The sequence below is a fragment of the Phaseolus vulgaris genome, chromosome 11 (assembly GCF_000499845.2).
Source record: "Phaseolus vulgaris cultivar G19833 chromosome 11, P. vulgaris v2.0, whole genome shotgun sequence".
Lineage (NCBI taxonomy): Eukaryota > Viridiplantae > Streptophyta > Magnoliopsida > Fabales > Fabaceae > Phaseolus > Phaseolus vulgaris.
In genome coordinates, this window is record NC_023749.2 from 14,752,220 (window position 1) to 14,776,160 (window position 23,941).

At 33.7% G+C, this 23,941-nt stretch overlaps 1 protein-coding gene across 1 annotated transcript; it reads right to left on the minus strand.

Moving 5' to 3' along the window:
• Positions 1 to 7,211: 7,211 nt before the first annotated feature.
• On the minus strand, positions 7,212 to 10,140 carry LOC137835046 (uncharacterized). The gene is made up of 4 exons (XM_068643369.1): positions 9,618 to 10,140; positions 8,390 to 9,213; positions 8,255 to 8,314; positions 7,212 to 8,093 (listed from the first exon to the last, which is right to left on the minus strand). The coding sequence occupies exons 1-4, from the start codon at positions 10,138 to 10,140 to the stop codon at positions 7,212 to 7,214; spliced, it is 2,289 nt and encodes a 762-aa protein (XP_068499470.1).
• Positions 10,141 to 23,941: the final 13,801 nt, after the last annotated feature.

A 23,941-nucleotide genomic window follows, 5' to 3' on the forward strand; every position in this document is an offset into this window, starting at 1 on the left:
CTCACCTCCATAAATTTTCGTATTTCCAAAAATATCTCTCTGTAATATTTCAGATTATATAATCCGAAAGTCTTTTTTCAAATTCGTAATTAGCTTCCGGATTACATAATCCGAAAGCCTTTTTTTAGATGCATAATTAGTTTTCGGATTACATAATCTAGAAGCTAAAAAAGGCTTCCAAATTATGTAATCCGAAAGTCTTTTTCAAATGTGTGTCCGAATTACATAATTCAGAAGCTACTCTATGGGGTGACACAAGAAGGATAAAAAGGTATTTTTATGTTTTGTATGGGGGTGGCAGAACAACATATGAAGGTGCAGGAAGAAACAATCTATAATATATTTAGAAGTTTATTTTGTGCATCTCTTTGCCCCTTTTCTTCTAGTTTCTTTTAGGATTTTCTTCCTTCGCTTCTTACTTTTCTCTGCGAGTGTTTTTATTCATTTTTGGTTTTGTAGTGGTCTTACGCTTCTTGGATGGATTGAACATCTTTCGTATTATGATATCAGATCTCTTCATTTAAAGAGTTCTGATGTGCACAATGGTGTGTTTTTCTTTTTTGAGTTCTTTGTTTCTTGTTTCCAAATCAAATCTTTCTTCTCTTTTTTTAGATATAGTTGAAGAACGATCGGCTAAATTGGATTAGTCGATCTAATCGACAAACAATTATATTTATTACATCCTAATGAAAACCCCACTGCTTTGATGGTTTCGTTGGTGTTTGATTATGCAAACTATCATTCTTGGAGCATATCGATAATTATCATGTTGAGTGTGCAAGACCTAGAAAATAAATTTAGAGTAGAAAAGGTATATTTTAAATGATACATGAATATTTTATTACTAAAGTGAAAAAGTATATAAATAGAAAAACAGATATTCAAGTTTCATTTTAAAAGAACTACCATCTCTCTAAACTTTTCCTTTTTCTTTCTCCTGCCTTCTCTCTAACTTCTTGAACATCTCTATCATTAGAATGACGATTGAAGTCTGTCATGGATTCCTGGTAGTGAATACTACAAGACTGTCCGATCAATGTTTTAGACCAAGTAAGTTTCTTTTTGCACATTCTTCCTTTGAGTAAGTTTTGAACCTGTTAGATTTTCTTTGGTATAGACTTTGCATGTGATGTTTAAAGCTTCATGATTAGTTCATTTTAGTTAAGAGTCCAAGTGATATGTTTTGATCATTGATCAAGACTCAGTGGTGTAGGTTAAGCTACCTTTGGGTTGTGTAGCATTAGAGCTCTTTGCGAGCAACTGCTCAAAGTCAGGTAAGGGAAGCTAATTTTATTTTCAAATAGAACCCTAGGATGGAAGATATGGATGTGGGGTTGGCGCGATTACCAGTCTCAAATTTTCTTGCAAGGATGTTTGTTTCTGAGAAAATTAGAATGTTCATTGAGATTGAATTGTTTATAATTTATGTTGATTGTGATGTGAATGAGTTAGTAAGTATGTTTTGTTTAAGATTGAAAGTGTTGAATGGTATTATAAAGTGTAAGAGTTGTATGTATTTGTTTTATAAATCTAGATAATTGGATTTGGTTTAGAAATAATGAATATATATGTTGACAAAGTAGCTCATTGAGAGTACCTCTACCTTTTGAATAAATAAATGAAAATTTTAATGTTGTAGGTTTATGAAAAATACAATTTTAAATGTAATTTTTTGTGAAAATATTAATGAGATCAGTTTTGAGAAACTTTTTTCTTCATCTTGTTCAGACGAGAAAATTTTTGCTTAAGTGAGAAGGAATTTTGTTCAAGCGAGGTTCATTTTTCCTCAAGCGAGATTATTTTTGCTCGATCTAAAAAATAAAAAATTAATTAATTAATTAATTAAATTAAAACTTAAATTTTAAGATTTCCTTATGTGTTTTTGTTTTATATTTCTTTATTGTTTTTAACTATCATTTATGAGAATTTTAATAATAATATATTTGAAAATTCTTTACTTTTTATGTGTTTATGTAATTTTTGGTTTGTTTGCTTTCTAAGTTTTGGTATTGATTAAATGGTGTGACTTTGTATAATGTGAGATGTGAATTATGAAATTGAAATCGAGACATAGTATTTTCAAGAAAGGAAATATCGTGTTGAGATTGTTAAAAGATACATTGACTAGTGATGTGTCTAAAATAAGGTATCCTGACTCTACTAATATAATGGAATCATATAGATAGAGTTATTTGGGTGGTGAGAGTGGAAAGAGGTTCATATGATTTTGTCTAGGGTGTGAAAAAGAACATTGTATTCCAAATTCATATGTATTAACCTTGTCATATGAGGTGATTTGAGATATTGAGATTTTTATGCACATAGTTGTGTAGATTCACAGTGAGGTAGTATGACATGTGAAAATCTCTGCCTCTAAGCATGCACGAGTCTTCCAGTAGTAGAGTCAAGTGTCTGAGTATGTGGGTCAGTAGAAATCTGGAATGAGAGATAATGATTATGAAATTTTATAGACACTTGATTTCTTTGTGTATATTGTACTGGCCAAACCTCGGACCTCGGCGGAATAAGAGGTCGACATCGGACCTTGGTGATCCTACAGTAATAATGGGCCACGTAAGCTAGGCCCCACAAATAGTATAAGTTAACATGAGTTAACACCTAGATATGAGAAAGACCTAAATCACGAGAGGATCATGCATGGGGTGTGTATAGTACATTCGGGTACAGAACAAACAAGTGTTTCCTGGAGGCGCTACGGCCCGTAGGGGTTAGGGTTTCCAGGGAAAGATTGCGTGCATGACACGTGAATAATTAGGGCACCCACAAAGCAGATGACGTCGCAGCGCTGGTACATGAGTTGGTACCTTGGCGGTCATACTGTTAGAGATATTGCACTCCAGAAGAGACAAGTCTTGTGCCGCGGCTACGCTAAGCTTGTGCAACGCGTCACAAGATGTCTCACCAGTAACCCTAATTCCACTTAAGGAAAGATCCTTGTGGGACAGAGAAGTTGACCTAATCACAACCTATATAAAGGGTGGTAAAAACCCTAGAAAGGTACGCCGTTTCTAAGACTGAAACTGCTTTACATACTTATAGTTTCTAGCCCAGTACTGACTTGATCGTCGGACTGCAATCAACAGGTAGGGCCCATCTGTTTCAATGGAGCCACTCTCAGCTACCCAAAGAGAGAGCGAAACCACTAGGAGATAGGAGAAGTCACCGTCTGCCTTTGAAGTCAACGACGACTGAGATAACCGACGATAACATATATCTATGAGCATTGATGAACTTATGAGTGTTAATTGAAGTTCTATTTATATTAGAAGTTGTAAAAATAACTAGCTTACCCTTTTGTTTGCATTGTTTATGTTTTATTTATCTATAATAATCGTGCATCTACATGGGAGCAGATGATTTTACAGGTGATAGAGTTCCACTCTGTGTTGTTAGAGAAAATTGTTTTTTTAATAATTGTTTTAAGTCATTGTAAATATTTAAATCCTTAATAAAAGAAATATATTTTGAAATGTTGTATAAATGGGATGTATATATTTGTAAATACTTAATTAGATATTAGATGTGTATTATATAGTATTCATAGGTGGTAAATAGGGATGTTACAGAATGCGAAAAGTAAATGGAGTTCATTCTGGGTTCACATCCTTGTCCAGCCAAAATGGTTGTCTCATGGTTAGTTCATTTCATTATGTTTCCATTCCTATTAGGAAGAGCATTATATGGATGGATATGGCCAGAGATATTTGGAATGGTTTAAAAATAGGGTATTCTCAGGGAGATTTGTCTAGAATTTTTTATTTGCAAATGGAAGTTGCTTCTTTGAATCAAGGAGATTTATCTGTCACTGAATATTTTACCGAGCTTAGAATAATTTATGACGAGTTAGAAAACTTTATTTCCTAACCATGTATGCATTTGCAAAACAAAATGCTCTTGTTCTATTGCATCTATCAATCAAAGAAAGTGTGAAGATCAGGCTATGCAGTTCCTTTGTGGATTAAATGATCAATATAAACAACATAAGGTCACATGTGCTTCTTATGGAACCCATATCACCTATAACTAAAATCTTCTCTATTGTGGCACAACAAGAACGCCAATTGGCTAATAATTTTTTAGTCACAAAATGTTAATAGTGTCAATTCTAATCACAATTATGCTTCGTCGATTTGTACCTTTTGTGGGAAAATGGGCATACTGAGAATGTTTGTTTTAGAAAAATTGGGTTTCCTAGTCCAAAAATAAGACTTATAAAACCAACAGTAATAGAAAATTATGCACTTATTGTGGTAGAAATGGTCACACCATACATACTTGTTACAAGAAACATTAGTACCCATCAGGTTACAAGTTTTATAATGGTAATTTCAATCAGGTTAATAATGTTGTTATTTTTTATGATGTTTTTTTTATAAGAAATGTCAAAAGAGACAGGAAAATGGAGATATTCATCTTTCAGCACAACAATATCAAGTCTTATCTGATTTGTTTAGGCAAAGTACCAACAACAATTCTACCAATCAAGTTCAAGTGAACCAGATGGGATCTTTCACTGCTAATTCTTATCACAAAGTGTCAGAATAGTCTCCAACTGGTAATATCTTTCATTTAAACAATTTAAAGGATGCTAGAAATTACTGGATATTAGACTCAAGAGCAACTTATCTGAATTTGCTTCATATAAAAACATTAAACCTATTCTTATAACTTTACCAAATGGTCATCATGTGTTTGCTAACTATTTTGAAACAATTGTTTTTAATCATAAATTGTATCTCACTGATGTCTTATATGTTCCCCAATTTTCCTTTAATCTTATTTCCACCTCAAAACTTTCTTTTGTATGATCGTCCTTTAGATGACTTACATACCAAGTTTAGCATTGCTTCACAGTCATTATGTTTCCATTCTAAATGAACGATGGGTGAATTAAGTAAATCGGCCTCTGGGAGACTTGGTAATTGATCATTCATTGGGAGATTAGGGGATTGATCGACCATTGAGAGACTCAGTGATTGATCAACCCCTGGAAGACCCAGTGATTGGTGTGAATCGATCTTGGGAGACCTCACTCAATCTTAGGTATATTCAAAGAATAACAACTCATTAATACCAAGATTCACAAATTGTACTGTTTGTGATTCTAACCATCAATTATTAGACTTGATTTGAGTCGTAAATAATCATTTCATGAGTAATTTATTTGTTAAACAGTTGAATCAACCTCTAGACAATCACATGATTGACTCTTGGATGACTAGGTCGTTAGGTAAGAATCGACCTTTAGGAAACATCTCTCAATCTCGACTATATTTGTAACGTAATGACTTACTTTCAGGATCCTAGAAAAAACCCGCAACTAACCTTCATAATATAACCATTCATTTTTATTATTATGTGCCACATTTTATTGAAAGTCTAGAACATCTATAAAACAACAATATTGAGAGAAAAAAATGGAAATTTTTTCTAAAATCACATACTCTTATTGATATGGAAAGAGACAATTCCTCCAATGACTCTCTACCATTTCTACGCAAAACAAATGGAAACAATCATATTTCAATTGATTCACATTATTATTAATGGTTTTTATGTTTTAGTGCTCTCAACACTTTTTTTTTCAACATTTTTTTTAATTTCTATCTTTATGATTGATAAAAGTAAAAAAAAAATCTCAATTCCTATATGCTATGGTGTCAATGACATTTTTCTAACATATGAAATATTATAATTGGATACATATATATTCTAGACCAAAATTTAAGAAATATAACATATATAATGATATTTTTGTATTTTATATAGAATTGAAATACTTAAACAATGATGATCTTTTGAGTAAAATTTTGTTTGAAAAAAAAATTATTATAAAAAAAGGTTTTTATTTTTATTTTTTTATCAGCAAAGAATAAATAAAATAAAATGAGACACTTTAGGAGTGTCCTAACCCTTATACAAAACACCCAAAACAAGTTTCCTAACATCCTACCAAATAAGGATCCAACAAACATTACACTACAAACCAAAAATAATAAACCAGTTCAAGATATAGGAACCCAACAAATATAATTATATCAACCCACCAAGAGATCACACTCTCAATATAGGACATGCATCCAACAACTAAACAGGATATTTGCCAGCAGGCAGAGGTGCCATAACCAAGTTCCAAACTCGACAAACCGATCCTACAAGAAGGAAATGTAAACCAAAAATAGTCCACCAAAGAGATCACACCCTTAGTATAGGACACAACATCCAACAACTAAACAAAATCTTTGCAGCAGGCTGAAGTACGCCAAATACCCAAGTGCCAACACCAACAAACCCATACATAAACCAGAGATATCCTGTAAAAAGCACACAACAACTTCCCAAGTTGGACAGATCAGTAACCAAAAGCACCACATATCAATCTCCCAAGACTCAAACAACATAAGATTCCAACACCAGACCGATAAAAATACATCAAAAACACTTCCTTTACCGCAGTCCAGGACTAAAATCAATAACCCGACCCTGCCAATTAGAAAAGACCAAAAAAAAAAAACCTGCACCAACACACTATACCTTCCAAACATGCAAGAAGAAATCATAAGCCAGATAGACCTGCACACAACACAAACACCTTCCAAGCGCAACCCAAGGGCACACACCTCAATCCAACCTTGCCAGGTAGGAGGATCCGATGAAACCTGCACAAAACACACCACTACTACCAAGTCTGGGCAAAAGCGTTAGTTAAATAACCCAAAAAATCAGTCTTTCAAATACCTCATACAACAATGAGGTTCCAAACACCAGTCTAAGTAGGAGAAAGCAGCCAATTTTTTTTTTATTGTGACCCAAGACCAAGTCTTCCTTTGTACCATAGTAAAAACCTCCACTAGATCTACCCGCCCATTCTCAAACAAAACCATATTCATGTGATTCCAAATTTCACTTACAATACCTACCCAAAGGCCCCCTCAGCACCTGATAATAGCATGTTTCAAGCCTATAGGTTTAAACATCCTAAAATGCATTTGTGCATCACGATGTAGAACCGAAGAATACCCCAACCACTCGAGACACATACACCAAATTCTCCAAGAGATCCTACATTCAAAAAATAAATGTCTTACCGACTCTTCTTCCACACCACATAGGGGGCACCGATCACTCATCAAAGGTATACCACGTCTCGAAAGATTGTCCTTAGTGGGAATGACATTACATAGCACCCTTCAAGCCGTAAATTGTGCCGAAGGTAAAGTCTTTAGAGTCCAGAATTTCACGAATAGTTCCTCAACCACTACAGACTCCTCCCCCATGAGAATATTATAGGCTTCCTTCACAGAGAAGTCCGTAGAATCCACATCCCTCCAGAGCCATTTATCGGGCTTAAATCCACCCTCTCTTGTTAACCTTTTGTTATCCAACATCTGCATCAAAAGATCAGCCAAACTGGATTCCCACACAAAAAGATTCCTTCTCCACCTCAGCTTCCATGACCAATTATTATTATTCCAAACCCCAACTTGTGAGAGAGTACGATTAGTATCTAAGGAAATCGAAAAAAGCCTAGGGAATTTATGCAGTAAAGGATCGTTGTCCAACAATTTATCCTCCCATAACCTGATTTCTTTCCTGTCCCCTACTTCCCACCGACCTCTGTCTTCAAAATCATTACCCCACTCCTCTAAATTCCACACCTTCCTAAGGTCCCTCCACCACAACGACTCCTTACAAATCTGACCTTGAGATCTTAATCCCCTCCACCCACCATACTTAGAATCTAGAATATCCTTCCATAAACTTCTCTTTTCAGACTTAAGTCTCCAAATCCATTTCCCTAGAAGAGCCAAGTTAAACTTTCCTATGTCAATGACCCCTAATCCGCCTTTATCTTTCAAATGACAAATCTTATCCCACGCCACCCAAGAAATTTTCATGTTCTCTGACCCCCAATCCCACAAAAAGTTTTTTTGTATCCTTTCATTTCCCTCACCATAGTTGTCGGCATACAAAATATGGAAACATAGAAGAGCGGTAAGGACGTAAGCACCGATTTGATAAGACATAATCTGCCTGCCAAAGAGAGGGATTTCCCTTTCCACGCGCTCAACCTACTCCGTAACTTAATGAGCATACCTTCCCAAAAGACACATATCTTATGATTCCCGCCTACCATCACCCCCAAGTAACTAAAAGGTGCCTTCATAATGTCACAATTAAGAATAGAGGCGAAAATCATCGTCTGATTCATATTCACACCCACTCCACCAACCTTACTCTTGGAATAATTAACCTTAAGACCAAGGGCAAGTTCAAAGCACTTCATAATAGCCTTTAAAGTAAAAACACTTTGGATTAAGGCTTTATAGAAAAATAGAGTGTCGTTTGCATATTGCACCATACTCACCTTTACTCGCTTTTCTCCGACCTCTATACTTTCTACTAACATCTTTTCTTCCGCCTGTCTAACTACCCCTACAAGTCCTTCAGCTGCAATTAGGAAAAGGAAATGTGCTAAAGGATCCCATTGTCTTAGGCCCTTCAAAGGTTTAAACTCGGTTGTTGAACTTCCATTTACCAACACAGATATTGAAGATGATTCTAAGCAGTTTTTTATCCATTCAATCCACTTTCCACAAAAACCTAATCTTCCTAGCAAGTAGTAAATAAACTCCCAGCTTACTGAATCATATACCTTTTCATAATCCACCTTAAACACCACACATTCTTTCTTTTTCCTTTTTACCTTCTCAATGGTCTCATTAGCCACTAACACGCTATCCAACAAACCCCTTCCTTCCAAGAAAGCAGACTGCCTGGGGTCAATAACTTTGTTTAGCACCCTTTTCAACCTTGAATTGAGGATTTTAGAAATAATTTTATACACACAACCAACCAAAGAAATCGGTCTTAAATCATTTAGTTGTTGTGGATTTGCAACCTTTGGGACAAGGGTAATAAAGGAAGCATTAGTACCTTTCGGCCAACTTCCACCCTCTGCAAACCTTTGTACCACACTCACAACATCTCCTTTTAAAATGTCCCAACAAAATTTTATAAAGCCAAAATTAAATCCGTCTGGTCCAGGACTATTGGAGCTGTCACAATTCCAAACTGCCCCCTTAACTTCATCTTCAGATATAATTCCAAGCAACATTTCATTATCCTCCCTAGATATGCCCTTACATCGAACATTATCCAATCTAACAAGTTGACTTCCCCCCACTGAATCTGCCCTCAAAAAATTCCCTCACTCTAGCTTTTACTTTAGTTGGATCTTCACACCACTGATCTTCGACCTTGAGACCATTAATCCCATTTTGCATCCTCCTCCACTTAATACTTGAATGGTAAAACTTTGTATTCAAATCACCCTGACTTTTCCAACTCAACCTTGATTTTTGCAGTAAGATCGCCTCTTGTTTATCTCTGACTTGCCCCAAATCAGCTAACAATTGTCTCCTTTCCTCTTTGTCTTCCACACTCAACACCGCCTCATCATCTTTTCCATCTAGATCTTGGACTCTCTTTTTCCAATTCCACTCTTTGTTTATTAACATCTCCAAAGACATATTTGTTCCAATTCCTTATGTCGAACTTTAACCTTTTCAATTTCTCCTTTAAAACGTACAAACCGTTTCCCCTAATATCATAGCTTTCCCACTTATTCTTTACGAGCTCCTTAAACCGGGCATCTTTTTGCCATACATCGATACATCTAAACGGTTTTGGACCCCAGTCGATGTTTATCTCCTTTAAAATTAAAGCACAGTGGTCCGAAATCGATTTCCCTTCTACATAAAGTTTGCTTCCCGGCCACTTCTCTAACCATTCAAGGGAGACTAAAATTCTATTTATTATGCTCTTCACTATCCCATTAGGTTTATACCAAGTAAACTTTCTAGCCACCAATGGAATATCAACCAGACTAGAATCTTCAATAAACTTATTAAAACTTCGTATTTCACTACTATAATTGACATTATAATTTTGACCTTTTCTCTCCCCAACACTTCTAATAGAATTAAAATCTCCAGCTACACACCACAGTTTTATTGGGTGACTTTTCCTTATCTCACTTATCTCATCCCAAATAATTCTCTTTTCTCTTAAAGTACCGCCACAGTAAACATTAGCTATTGTTATTTCTATTGGCATTCCTACCTTCCATACTCCTTCAATAATTGAAAAGTTGTTCTCATTTCTCTACCTTTTCTTTTCAAAGCAATCTTTCTTCCACATCGTGATTATCCCTCCACCATTATTAACTGCTCCAATCTCAATCCATTCGATTTCATTTGACCCCCAAATTTGATAACACCTTTCCTTACTAATATGTTCACATTTTGTTTCTTGCAGACAGATAAATCCAATTTGTTGTTTTTTTAATGAGATCACTAATATACTTCCTTTTTATCCTTCCTCCCAAACCCCTAATATTCATACTAATCAGTTTCATCATTAACAACATTTTTCCCACCCCTACCTAATCCTTCCTTCCCATAGTCCCTTTCTTCCAGACTTTTTAACCTGTTTAATATATCATCCTCGTTTCCAAAACGAGACTATCCTACTTCCTTTCCTGAATTCCATATCCTGTCTACTTCCAAATTCTCATTATTTAACCAGACCAAACAGTTTTTAGTACCGTTATTAGTAAAAGTAGTAGAACTAGAATACTAACCTTACATTCATTTTGTGAGATAGTTCTTTGAGTTTGTCAATACGTGTAAACCCCACCTCTTGTGACTTGCTATTGCTACACTCCCCAACTTCCATCAACGTCTGTCCAACACCGGGTATCGCTGCAACTTAACGGTGAATATGCATGTTCCCCACAGGGCTCACAGATAGGCCCCAAGAAATTGTTGCAACAATGCACAACAGCCAACGGACCACCAAAGAATACGTAGGGTTGCTTCCAGATTCCGAGGAGGTTTCCGCCACCACCAAGTCGCCATCTCCGACAAGCGAAGCAGGTGCGACTAGGTAGGACGGAGAAGTCATCAACGCAGCTTCGCGTGCGACAATCGTTCGAGCATCACACCTGGTGCCATAGGCGGAAGGTGGTGACGCAGCAGCACATACGACAGAGATACCGTCCATTTCAGCATCGCGACTAGGCTCGCATGCGGAGAACGACGACGCAGCGTCGTGGGCGGCGGAGGTGACCTCTGTTCGTGCAATTGTGCCTCTCAACGCAGTCACCATCACCGCAGAGGTGACCTCCATTCGTGCAAACATGCCTCTCCGCACAAACGTCGCCGCCGCAAAAGCCCCCTCGTCACCGGCGAACGCTAACAGCAGTGTATGACCTAGGGCCACGTTAGCCCTACTTCCAACTCCAGAGAATTCAATTTCACTGAGAATTGGACCCAATCACACTCAAGAGGCCCAATATCAACAAATAAGCTTTTTATCTCTGTTAGGGTTTGCCTCTGACACCTACCTCATTAAGTGCAACCTTATATTCTTTAGTCAGCCCCTCTAATTCGTCAATTGTCTCATTAATGCACCCTTCTTGGCCAACTAAATCATCAATTGCCTCATTAAGACGCCTAGCGTTTTGTATCCCACTAATTTGCTGACCTTCCACGTCATCACTCTTGTCTTCTATAATCGCATATGGCTTCCGTGCCTCCCTGCGGAGAAGCCCTTCTGCCTCCTCCACCGTCGTGTCCTCCCCAACACCTCCATGAAAATTTAAATTACTTCCAAACTCTTACTCTTCTGATGCACCACACTCCCTCCCTACGAAACTCCCGAGTTCACCGTCATCAGAATTGCTTTCCCATTCACCAAAATGACATCTTTTAACTTTATTGATAGGTTCTTCTTCAATAGCTATTTGACACATAGTCACATTAACCTTCATACAATTTGTCCAACGAACCTTCCTTGCTACAGTCAATTTAATTAAGACTCTTGCATATTCTAGTTCTTCCATCTCCAAAGTATCCTTGTCAATTTCTACACGTGTTCCGACCATAGACACGATACTTTCCAAACTATGTCTACTCCACAGATTCAGGGGCAACCCTCTAATGCAAGTCCAAACAATTTTTTTTCGACACCATAAAATCTTTCTCCCAAGGGTTAATCGATTCAAAGATTGATTCAAACCACTCTTTATTTTCTTCTATGGTCTTTTTAATCAAACTCACATCTTCTCATAAACTCTTAAATTTCGTAAAAAACTCATAACTTTATAAAATCAATTAAAACCTTTATAGAGTTATGATTTTTTTACGAAATTTATATGTAAATTTGTGAGTTTTATTTTTTAAATTAATTATTGATTATTAGAATGTTTTTAATTACTATTTATTTTTTTCCTCTACACATCCTAAGAAAAAAGTACTAAGTACCGTTTAAATTAAAAAAAAAGACAGTCAAATTTACGATGTGAGAGGAAATTTTGAAAAATAATATTCAAATAAATAAATAAAATAAAATATATGCAGATGAAATAAAAACAAATGGATGGAAAAAAATTTATGGAAAATTATAGATAAACAAAGAAAAAAAAATCTTACAATGTTACTTCAAAAGTTATTAAACTTCCTTGTAGTGATCATGATGATTTTATGGTATCTAAAGAATTAAAATTCATTCTCATGTGAGGAATGTTTAATAATAATAATCATTAGACAATAAATGTAAACAAACACTAATATAGACATAATAAATATTCTCAAAGCTTATTTGTCGGATGCAATAAATGTCTTCATCATTTGTTCGTTAAGATGATACGTGTCAAAGACAAGTCTATATTCCAATTCTTTTTATAATTGAGTTAAAGTTGCATTGTATACGAAGTACAATATGCATAAAGTTGTATTAAGTGTTTTTCTACAATTGAGCTCATGAGATGATATAAGAAAGATGTCAAAATGAGTTAAAGCTACTCAATGTCCATAAAGCAAATTGCAACAACTACTTTCTTCAAGACCTAGAAGTTGTTTATTGATTTAATTGCATGTAAGGGTTTAATTGGGCTTTTGTTTATATTTGTAGGCCCAAATCAAGAGGACAACTCTAGGTTGAAGAAATGTGCAACTATATTCAAGAAGACCTCCAATTCATCAAGCATAAACAACTACTAGAAGAGGCCCAAGTCCAAGCCCAAATACAAGTTCAAGCTTCAACTCAAGCCCAACACATAGAAGATCCGGGCCAACTACAAGAGCTATGGCTAGAAGAATTCAAGAGGATTGGAACACTGCTACTGAGGGCAGAGAAATGTTCCTTTATATGTTCAAAATGCCATAAGCTTAGTGTAGAGTAGAATTTATTTTCTGTCAAAATTAGAATAGGAAATTACTGTAAATTTTCTTAGAATTTAATTTTGGCACATAAAATCAACCTAAGTTAATTTATAGTTTCTAAAACCTCTAAATTCACCTATGTCGATTTAAGCAAGGTAAAAGAGTACACAATTAACACATGCTCCATGTGTTAAATGTGTTGCATGGCTACCTCCACATGATCCATATGAAACATGTGCTAAAGAGTTTTTCAACACATTTTAAATATGTTTCATGTTCTCCATGTGCCAAGATGCATTAGGTGGACATTCCAAAGCTATTTCACTTGCATTTGAATTTCATTTTGACCGGTCCTCCATTGCTATAAAAGGAGGAGCCTACCTCATGTAAAACCAAGATTAATCATAGAGTGAAATTGTTGCCAAATTTTTGTGTCAATTTGTCACTCCTGTCTACTTCCTTTCTAGGATAGGCAAGTTTAGTCTTCAACCTTCATCTTTCAAGTGAGGTGGCTGAACCTCTCACCTCCATACTTGTCCTGCACCTCCAAGGCAACCGTGATCTGCATGAGAGAGCCTTGTCCATGAGCAATCCATGAACGCTTTTGCAACTCCACCAAAGTTAGTCAATCGGATGAAAGCATGCACCTATCAAGTGGTATCAGAGTCATGGTCTTCAAGAGATAAGTGTTTTCATCTTGTTTCTCTTTTTGATTATGTTCTTCATATTGTTTTGTGTTGTTCTCCCATTATTCTTGCTTGTCTTGCTGTATTGAACCTTGTTCTTGATTTTGAGTGTTGTTTGGATCAATCCAATCGGTGCTACACATGTTCAAATTGATCTTGAGCTTCTATGTTGCAATTTTATGTAGGATTCTTTTGTATTTTGGTATACTGTTTTGATTTTTTTAGGTTTTGAGTATTTCTTGATGATTCAATCGGTGCAATCTGTTTAGTTCTTGAGTATTTTGATTTTATGAATCTATAAGTGTTATGTCAAAGTCATGTGCTTCCAAGAATTGTATCAAATCCTAGTAGTACTTTTCTTGATTGATTTGGTTTCTTGATTTGATCTTGAGTCCAGTTTATAATCTGAATTGTTTGATCCTTTGGTGCATTTTTCTTTTAGATTTGAGTTCATATTTGTGTGATAGATCCACACAAATTCTTATACATCAATTCTATTGTATTTTTGAAGTTTCTTAAAACTGTTTTTAATTCTAGAATTAGGCTTCCTCTGTTTTTGTTGAATTTTGCTGACTGTTTTGATCAAAGAATTTGATTTTGATGTTCAAAAATTGTGAAATTCTGGATTTGGAAAGATTGATGTGTTAGGAAAAAAAGAAAAAAAGAAGTGACTCAAAATTCGTAGTAGAAAGAAAATGATAAATGAAATGCTATCACTGTTCAAAACTGATGCTGGAAAAACGGTGTTTTGGCAATAGATTCGTAAATTTTATTGCAATTAATTGGCACATGTTTTTAATATGATTTCAGTGCCAAAATTCAGTTAAGATCTTGAACTGACTGTGGTTGAAATTTCAAAGTTAGATTTGCATTCTACAGTTCAACATAATTGTTTTAAGTCATCTTTTGACACTTAAAAATTCTGTAGTCTAGTTTTGGTTTTTCTAATCCAATTCTAGTACCTTTCCCTAGGTTCACTTTGTGTGCTAGCTTTGTTGATTACCTTATTTTTCTTGATTGTCAATTTGTTCAATTACTCTTTCAAGTTGTCACATAATTACTCTCTTTGTTGTAGTCCAATTCCAAATTAAAATCTTTTGTTGCTTTGAAATTTGTTGACCTTTATCTTTGGTGGAAGTTTTCAAAAGTGGTGTTTGGTTAAGTTTGGAGCTAACGTTTGTGGTGAGTCCATTATTACTTAGTAGGTGTTGTTTTAAAAACTTAACTTGAATATACTTGAGAGGTTGAACAAGAGTGCAGCAGCAAGCGAGTTTACAAAATACACAAAGAATGGGTGCCAATAGAAAGAGTAACAACAAGAAGGAGTACCAACAAGCAAAAGGAGTGCATAGAATAGGATTTCTAAATTTTCTTTTGTAATCCAATTTCCATTGTATTTCTTTTGAGTTGTAAGTGGTTAAACATTCAATAATTAATGGAATTAATCACGCCAATTATACGGTGAGTGTGTCTTCAAGGTTCAAAGTGGCAAGAAGCCTAACCTTAGGAAACGCCTAGTTTACAAGCTTTTCTAGATAGCAATTTTCTAGTTAGTGTTTTATTGCTTTGCATTGTTTTTCTTGCATAAAAATTGTGTATTCATTCTTGATTGTGCTCTAAGTGAATTACTTAGAGAAAGGTTTGTGAAAGTCTTGAAGGATAGAATCTGGCTAGGAAAGGTTTGGTACTTAAGTGATCCAAGTGATTCACCTCCCTTTCCTGGGAATCTACCTACATTAGTACACTTATCTTTCTTGTGGTAAATTACTTTTAACACAAAACTTTAATCATGTCAGCTCATTCTTCTAATTTAGTGAAAGTGATAGAAAGTTAATTAAAGCTCTTTTAAAACAACTATCAAGAGACTTTTAATCACTCTCACATAGACAATTGGAACATGAGGCCCAACACAAAGAGAGGGATGCTCATTTTGCATTGATGGAAAAAAAGCTGAAAATGGTTAAAGAAAGGGATGAATAGTCTCATAAATCTAAAAAAAGTTCACATGCATCTAGTTCGAGGGGTAATGATTCTTTTTGGGAAGAAAGTCTTAGGATAAATGAATACTATCAACCACCCCCTAGGAAAACTAGAAGAGAAAGAAAAGAAAAAGAAAGTGTTAAAGAGGTTAGGGTAGATCTACCTTATTTCCATAGGAAAGAGAATGTAGAAGCTTATCTAGATTGGGAAATGAAGGTAGAACAATTGTTTGCTTGCCATAGGGTAAGTGAGGAAAGAAAGGTACCCTTAGCCACCCTAAGCTTTCAAGGAAATGCTATGTATTGGTGGACTACCTTAGAAAGAGATAAGCGCCTTCATAAGGACCCTCCCATGGAGTATTGGAATGATCTTAGGGGAACCTTAAGACGCCGTCATATTCTCTCTTATTATAATAGGGAGTTAATGGACAAGCTCCAAAGACTCCAAAGACTCCAACAAAAGACTATGAGCGTAGAGGAATATAGGCAGAAAATGGAATTATACATGATGAGAGCCTCAATTAGGAAGTCTGAGACCACTACCATAACAAGGTTTTAGAGTGGACTCAATCTTGAGATTAGAGATAGGGCTGAACTTTTACCCTATAGAGACTTGAATGATTTAATTCAACTTTGTATCAAAGTTGAACAACAAAATTTGAGAAAAACTTCAAGTCGTAGGGAAGGTTCATATTCTAAGTCTTATCCCAAAAGAGAGCATAAAAGGGAGGAAACCATACAGGAAAAACCAAAAGAAACTCCCACAAATATAGTTAAATATGTGATAACCCCACAACCCCGTAGGAGAGACACCAAATGTTTTAAATGCTTTGGAAGAGGTCATATAGCTTCGCAGTGCCCAAATAGGATAACCATATTCTTAAGAGGGAGGGATTAATATAGTAGCCTAAGTGAAGAAGTTAGTGGAGGAGAAGAAAAAGAAAATAGTGAGGGGGTATATCCATGTGAGGGCGAGTTAATGATGATTCGTAGAACCCTCAACAACCAACCTAATATGGACCAAGAGACACAAAGGGAGAACATTTTCCACACAAGATGTAAAGTTTTTGAAAATGTGTGTTATCTCATTGTGGATAATGGTTCTTGCTGCAATTGTTATAGCATTAGGATGGTTGACAAGCTGAATATACAATTAATACCTCATCCTAAACCTTATAAACTTTAGTGGATAAATGAAGATGGAGAATTAACTATAGATAGATAGGCAAGTGAAAGTCGAGCTCTCTGTGGGAAACTATAAAGATAAAGTTTTATGTGATGTAGTTCCCATGGAAGCTTGTCATATTTTGTTGGGTAGACCTTGGCAATTTGACAAGAAAACTATGCACAATGGTTTTACCAATGAGATTACTTTCATTCATAAAGAAACTCTATCCCTTACCACCCTCCCAAGTTGTAAAGGACCAAGAGCAAATGAGAAAAAAAAAAGGAAGAAAAATTAATAAAAATAGAAAACCAAGAAAAAGACCTTAAGGAAAAAGAGGCGTAGGAAAATAGTGTTCATTCCCACAAGATCATTCAGAAAGAAGAGAAATTTAAAAACAAAGTTAAAAGGATACTTCTTTCTGAACAACCCACAAGCCTTCTACCTAGTAAAGGAACACATAGAAAACTTTTTAAAAAGACTAATAACAAAAATTTAGAACAAGAGAGGAAAAACTTATAAAAGAAAATTATGTACTCCTCTCTAAAGAAATCTTGTGAAAAGTTGCCAAAAAACAAAAGATAAACAAAAGAAATGGCAACTTAATAAGACTAATTTTTATACAACTGTTGAAACTAACTCATTTGATTTGTTTGATGACTCCTATAAATGGACATTTGATCCTGGAGGATGAGCATAGTTGTCAAAGCAGGAATAAGGCTGCTTTTCGAGATCAACCTTGTAGATCTGAGGACATATCCTCTCAAGAAGGAGGGGATGATGGAAAATCTCCAGCCTCATACAACCATATAATAAGGAGGATTAAGACCTAGAGGTTTTTTATTGATTTAATTGCAAGTAGGGGTTTAATTGGGCTTTTGTTTATATTTGTAGGCCCAAATCAAGAGGACAACTCTAGGTTGAAGAAATGTGCAAACATATTCAAGAAGACCTCCAATTCATCAAATCATAAACAACTACTAGAAGAGGCCCAAGCCCAAGCCCAAATACAAGTGCAAGCTTCAGCTCAAGCCCAACACATAGAAGATCCGGGCCAACTACAAGAGCTATGGCCAGAAGAATTCAAGAGGATTGAAACACTGCTACTGAGGGCAAAGAAATGTTCCTCTATATGTTCAAAATGTCATAAGCTTAGTGTAGAGTAGAATTTATTTTCTGTCAAAATTAGAATAGGAAATTACTGTAAATTTTCTTAGAACTTAATTTTGGCACATAAAATCAACCTAGGTTAATTTAGAGTTTCTAAAACCTCTAAATTCACCTAGGCCGGTTTAAGCAAGGTAAAAGAGTACACAATTAACACATGTTTCATGTGTTAAATGTGTTACATGGTTACCTCCACATGATCCATATGAAACATGTAAAAAGCTTTCCAACACATGTTAAATATGTTTCATGTGCTCCATGTGCCAAGATGCATTAGGTGGACATTCCAAAGCTATTTCACTTGCATTTGAATTTCATTTTGATCGGTCCTCCATTGCTATAAAAGGAGGAGCCTACCTCATGTAAAACCAAGATTAATCATAGAGTGAAATTGCTGTCAAATTTTGGTGCCAATTTGTCACTCTTGTCTACTTCCTCTCTAGGATAGGCAAGTTTAGTCTTCAACCTTCATCTTCCAAGTGAGCTGGCCGAACCTCTCACCTCCATATGTCCTGCACCTCCAAGGAAACCGTGATCTCCATGTGAGAGCCTTGTCCGTGAGCAATCAATGAACGCTTCTGCAACTCCACCAAAGTTAGTCAATCGGATGAAAGCATGCACCTGTCACTTTGTAAGAACATTATTTGTTTCAACCTTTAGCAAACTAGTAGAAAGTGTTTAACCTTGTATACGTCTATCTCTCTAGTGGCAAAACATGTGATATGTTGATCACAAAGACAAATTTATCTTAGTCAAGAGTGATTGTTTGTTAAACAATATTTTTAGGAATTAGTAAAGAGTGATTATATTCTTGAAATAATACTCAAATTCTTAGTTAAGAGTGTCTATTGGGCGGGTTAGTCAGGAGTGACTAAATTTCAAAATAATAATTCATATGAATAAGTCAAGAATGACTACAACTTGAAATAATGACACTTTATACTTTTGTAAGAATAGTTTGCCTATGAAATTTAAGTAATTATTCAAGAACTTAATATACTATCTATTATCAAACAAACCAATAGAAAGATAGTAAATAATGTTTCTTTCTTTAATTTATTACATTATCTTATTTGTGCTAATTAAAGAAATAGAGCATTTGTGGAATTTTAAAAAAAAAATTATTGTAAGATCCTTTGTCGTACAAATTAACATTTGACTATTTAGGTTCACCCAATACTTTACGGAAAATTTTAATTTTTTTAAAACAAAGTTTAACCATCTTGCTTCTTATATTTCTCGTATTTTCTTCGAAGAGATATAATTCAAATAAATTTGTATATTAAATAAAATTAATCTACTTTGTAAGAATCAAAATCTTATAAGGATAAGACTTTGAATTTTAATGTATTTTTAAAATTTTATAAGTAGATTGTCCGTAAGTAAATAAAGTTTTGCATCATATTTTAGTTGTAATGATGGTCACATATTTAACTTTTATATGAAAAAGAAAAAAAAATGAGAATTTTTTTAAGTGGAAGATAGAAAGATAAGTTTGATTTGGCTTGATGAGTCGTCTTATTTAATTAGAAAGGATGGAGTAAAAAAAATCATATAATCTTATATTACAAGAAAAAAAAATAATGGATTAGAAACCAATTTTAAAAATCTAAAATAATTAGTTGCTATAGTGATTAAATGAGAGACCATTTTGGAGACTAAATTTTTTTTTTATTTTTAAATTAATTTCTATTATTTTAAATAGTTTCTAAACTAGTATCTAATTAGCTACTAAGGTTTTTCTACCAAATTTAGAATCTAATTAATTGGTTGTTAAAACCTTGGTAGCTAATTAGATACCAATTTAGAAACCATTTAACAATAATAGAAACTAATTTAGAAATCAAATTTTTTTTAGTCTCAAAAATGGTCTATAATTTGGTCACTAAAACAACTAATTATTTTTTGTCTCTAAAGTTAGTTTCTATTTAATGATTGTCTTGTAGTGAAGTAATAATAAAAGTAAAAATATGTAAAACAATTTTTTTTAAATAAATATAAAAGGACGATGTTTTAAAAACTATTTTTCAATGAAAGTATTTCTAGGAGTTATTGTTTAATGACAGCGTTTTAGAAATTTTTCTTAACATTTTACTTTTATCTTTTTTAAAAAAAAAATTGTTTCAAATTTTTTTGAAAATTTATCAATTATTAAAAACAATATTATATCATAAATAAAATATCTATAATAATACAAAAATATAATTTACATGTTTCTAATATTTTCTTGATACAAAATTTAAACATAATTTAATTTCTTTAAAACTGACGAATATTAATTGTATAAATTTATAATTCATTTTAATAAATATAAATACATATTAAAAGATACATAAATTTTTTGAATGCACCTAGTGATATATTGTGATCGAAACATAGTTAAATATTAGTTATTTATGATAAATTTACAAATGTCATGCAAAATTATAACATATATTTCTATATACATATGTTCTAAAGAAGAAAACAATAATTTGCAATGTCTTGATTTTGCTATAATAAACTCTTCTTTAAAAGAGACACCAAATAAAAATTGGTATTCAAAATGTCTTTTAGTTTTCATAACATTCAAAAGAAGAAATTTTTTTGCATATCTTCTTAAGCTTGTTTGGAATTTTGCTTATAGCAATAGGCCTTGGTATTTGCTCTTGAAAGTTAGGGTTCTTAAATCAAAATACGAGTTTCGAATGGTTTATAGATCTTCATCTCTTTGGCCTGAAATTAAGCAGTTTTATTCTACTATACTTGATCATAGTTCTTGGACTGTTGGTATAGGTACATGTTCTCTTATTAATTTTTGGAATGATAAATGGTGTGGTACTTCTTCTTTAGCATATATTGTAGGATTATCTGATGGTGCTAGCATTTCGGATACAGTCTCTCAATTTTGGGTAGGTAGTGATTGGATGGAATATTACATTGTCTTTACAACAAATGCCTCATCTTTTTAGTCATATCATGGTTAGGTCGAAACAGGATATTCCTAATCGGATTCTAAATGAGTCTGGTCGTTTTGCTCTTAAATCAGCTGGGACTTTTTTCTTGGATCCAAGAGTTCCATGTGGTTGGGAAAAATTTATTTGGTCTTCATATCTTACGCCTTCCAAAACTCTGGTCCTTTGGAAAGTTTTTCATAGACAACTTCCTACGGATCATCATACTAAAAATAAAGGTTTGCATCTTTGTTCTATGTGTACCCTTTGTGAAGAGCACGAGGAATCTATTCAACATTTATTTTTTGAATGTTCTGATGTTTTGCGTATTTGGAGTTGGGTTCGACAGATTTTTCCTACTTCTTATTTCTCTAATAAGGATGATCTTCTCTTTTTTATTAAGAGTGATGGTAGTCCTTTGATTAAATTGACTAAGCTTGTTGTGATAAATTTTTCTATTTGGATGATATGGCGTATGAGGAATTATTCTCGTTTTCAGGATAAGATTGAGGTTTCTACGACAATTTCAGTTATTAAAGATTTAACTCGTCTAGTGGGTAATTCGTCTAAAGCATCAATGAAGAATGATATGTTGGATTTCTATGTGATCAAGTTTTTTTTGTATTAATACTCGTACGGGTAAAGTTCTTCGTCCTCTTCCTGTTAGATGGGAGTTTCCTTCACCAGGCTGGGTTAAAATTAACATTGATGGAGCTGCTAGGGTATATCCTGGTCTTGCTACTTGTGGAGGTATTTTTCGTGGGAGTATAGGGAAATTTATTAGAGCTTTCTCTGCGTTTCTTGAAGTTCAAATTGCTCTAGTTGCTGAGTTTTATGGGGTTGTACATGTTATGGAGGAGGCTCAAAAGATGGGGCTTTCTAATGTCTGACTAAAGTGTGATTCTGCTTTGGTTTGTGTTGCGTTTACTACTAGGATAAATGTTCCTTGGATGCTTCGTAATCGATGGAATACTTGTCTTAATTACTGTGGGAAAATCAAGTTTAGGGTTACTCATATTTTTCGTGAAGGGAATGCGTGTGTTGATAAGTTGGCTAATTCGTAGAGAATCTTTTCATTGGTATAATAGGCTATCATCTAGCACATTCTTAGAATTCTTTATGAATAGATATAGTCTACTTATGTATTGTTTTTGTTAATATATGGGTTTAGGTCTAGTCCCCCAATAATTTTGTATTTTACTTTTCTTTTTCTTTTTTAATAATACTTTTTTCATGCGATGACAAATGATTGTTGTTACTTGAGATGTCAGCATAGCTAAGATGTCAAGTTGCATAGTGATACTTAACATGAAAGCTTTTATTTAAAAAAGTTTTTGTTAATGAATATAGTTATTATTAAATTATAAAAATAATTGAGTAAATGTATATTAAAGTAGTCTTTGTGCATAAATCACATCATCCATAAATGTTATAAAGATAATTGCTAGAGAGATTAAAGAGGGTGACTCGGTTATAATGGATGTCATTGTGCTCAACGGTGGTAGTGGTGCAAATAAATAGAGATTGTCACCACTTTCTTTAAATGTAGACATTGCAATGCTTCTGTTTTTCATAATAAGTTCAATATTTGACTGGTTGATTGAGCTTGACACGTCTAAACCCTAAATCCTAAACCGTAAACCTTAATATTTACATATCTTTTAATTTAGTAACTTAAATTTATGCTTTTAAAGACAAAATTGACAAAGGTATAATTTAGCTAAAATATGTTCAAAATGTGTTGCCATTTATTTAAAGTTATAAAATAACAGTAAATAAAAAATTTAATAAAAATTATTTAAATAAATATGTATTTATTATAATTTTAACTCTTTTATATTTTATTTATTTAATAAATAAATGCAGAAGAAAATAAAATATGTTGGAAATATTTATTCCAGAATTATTTTGTTGTTGAATAATTTTCTAAATATTTGAATTGAATTGAAAACCATGAAAGAAAGTGATAAATTGATTAACTTTCAAATTAAAAATATTAAATATCGTACATATTTGATTTGAAAATATGTATTTTAATTAGAGAAAATATTTAAATAAATATTTATTTGAATGATTTAGATTCAAGAAAAGAAAACAAACTTGAAAAATTAGGGATGGAAAAAATTAAAAGTACCGTTGTTCACTAAGAAGTTGTAAAATATTAACAAAAATTATTTATTTATTATTATTATTATTTAATAAATAAAAGATCACCACATTTAGGTACTAATTGAAATATCTAATGAAAATAAAAAAGAAAAAAAAGGAGGAGCACAAACATTTCGAATTTAAAATAAACTTGCAACATTAATTGATTAGAACAACAAACTAATTATCACTATTCTTCTATATAAGCCACTTTCGACATTTTTGAGGTCGTTTCATTCGCTTCCTTGTCAGATAAGGTCATAAACCATCTTCGAGATTCATACATACACGTGCAACATAACGAAGCAAACATAAACTACTTTGATAACAATTTATTACATGAAAAACACATTAGCTTTGGCATCGACGAAAGTATAGGGAAGAAAGAAACATGGGAACGAAATGAGGTGGAATTTATTTGTCGCCAACAAAAACCACCGGATTGATGGCGACCACTTTCTCGAACCTCCGCTGTCTGGATAAGCTTTGGACATGCACGTTGTTGCAATGAGACAAGAGGGAGGAAAACAAAAGGTGGATAGGTTTATAATTGTAGTGTCTTATGGAAAAAAAAATTGAGAACTTACTCGCTTGAGAGTGGAGGAAACATTGC

Bases quoted from the DNA above. Each gene is read 5' to 3' on its own strand.
- LOC137835046 (XM_068643369.1), bottom strand. From the start codon at position 10,140: ATGCCAATAGAAATAACAATAGCTAATGTTTACTGTGGCGGTACTTTA. The intron at 9,214-9,617 runs GTTTGTACGTTT...TTTTGAGGGCAG, and splicing joins CTATGATATTAGGGGAAACG to ATTCAGTGGGGGGAAGTCAA. The intron at 8,315-8,389 runs GTGAGTATGGTG...TTTACTTTAAAG, and splicing joins TCGGAGAAAAGCGAGTAAAG to GCTATTATGAAGTGCTTTGA.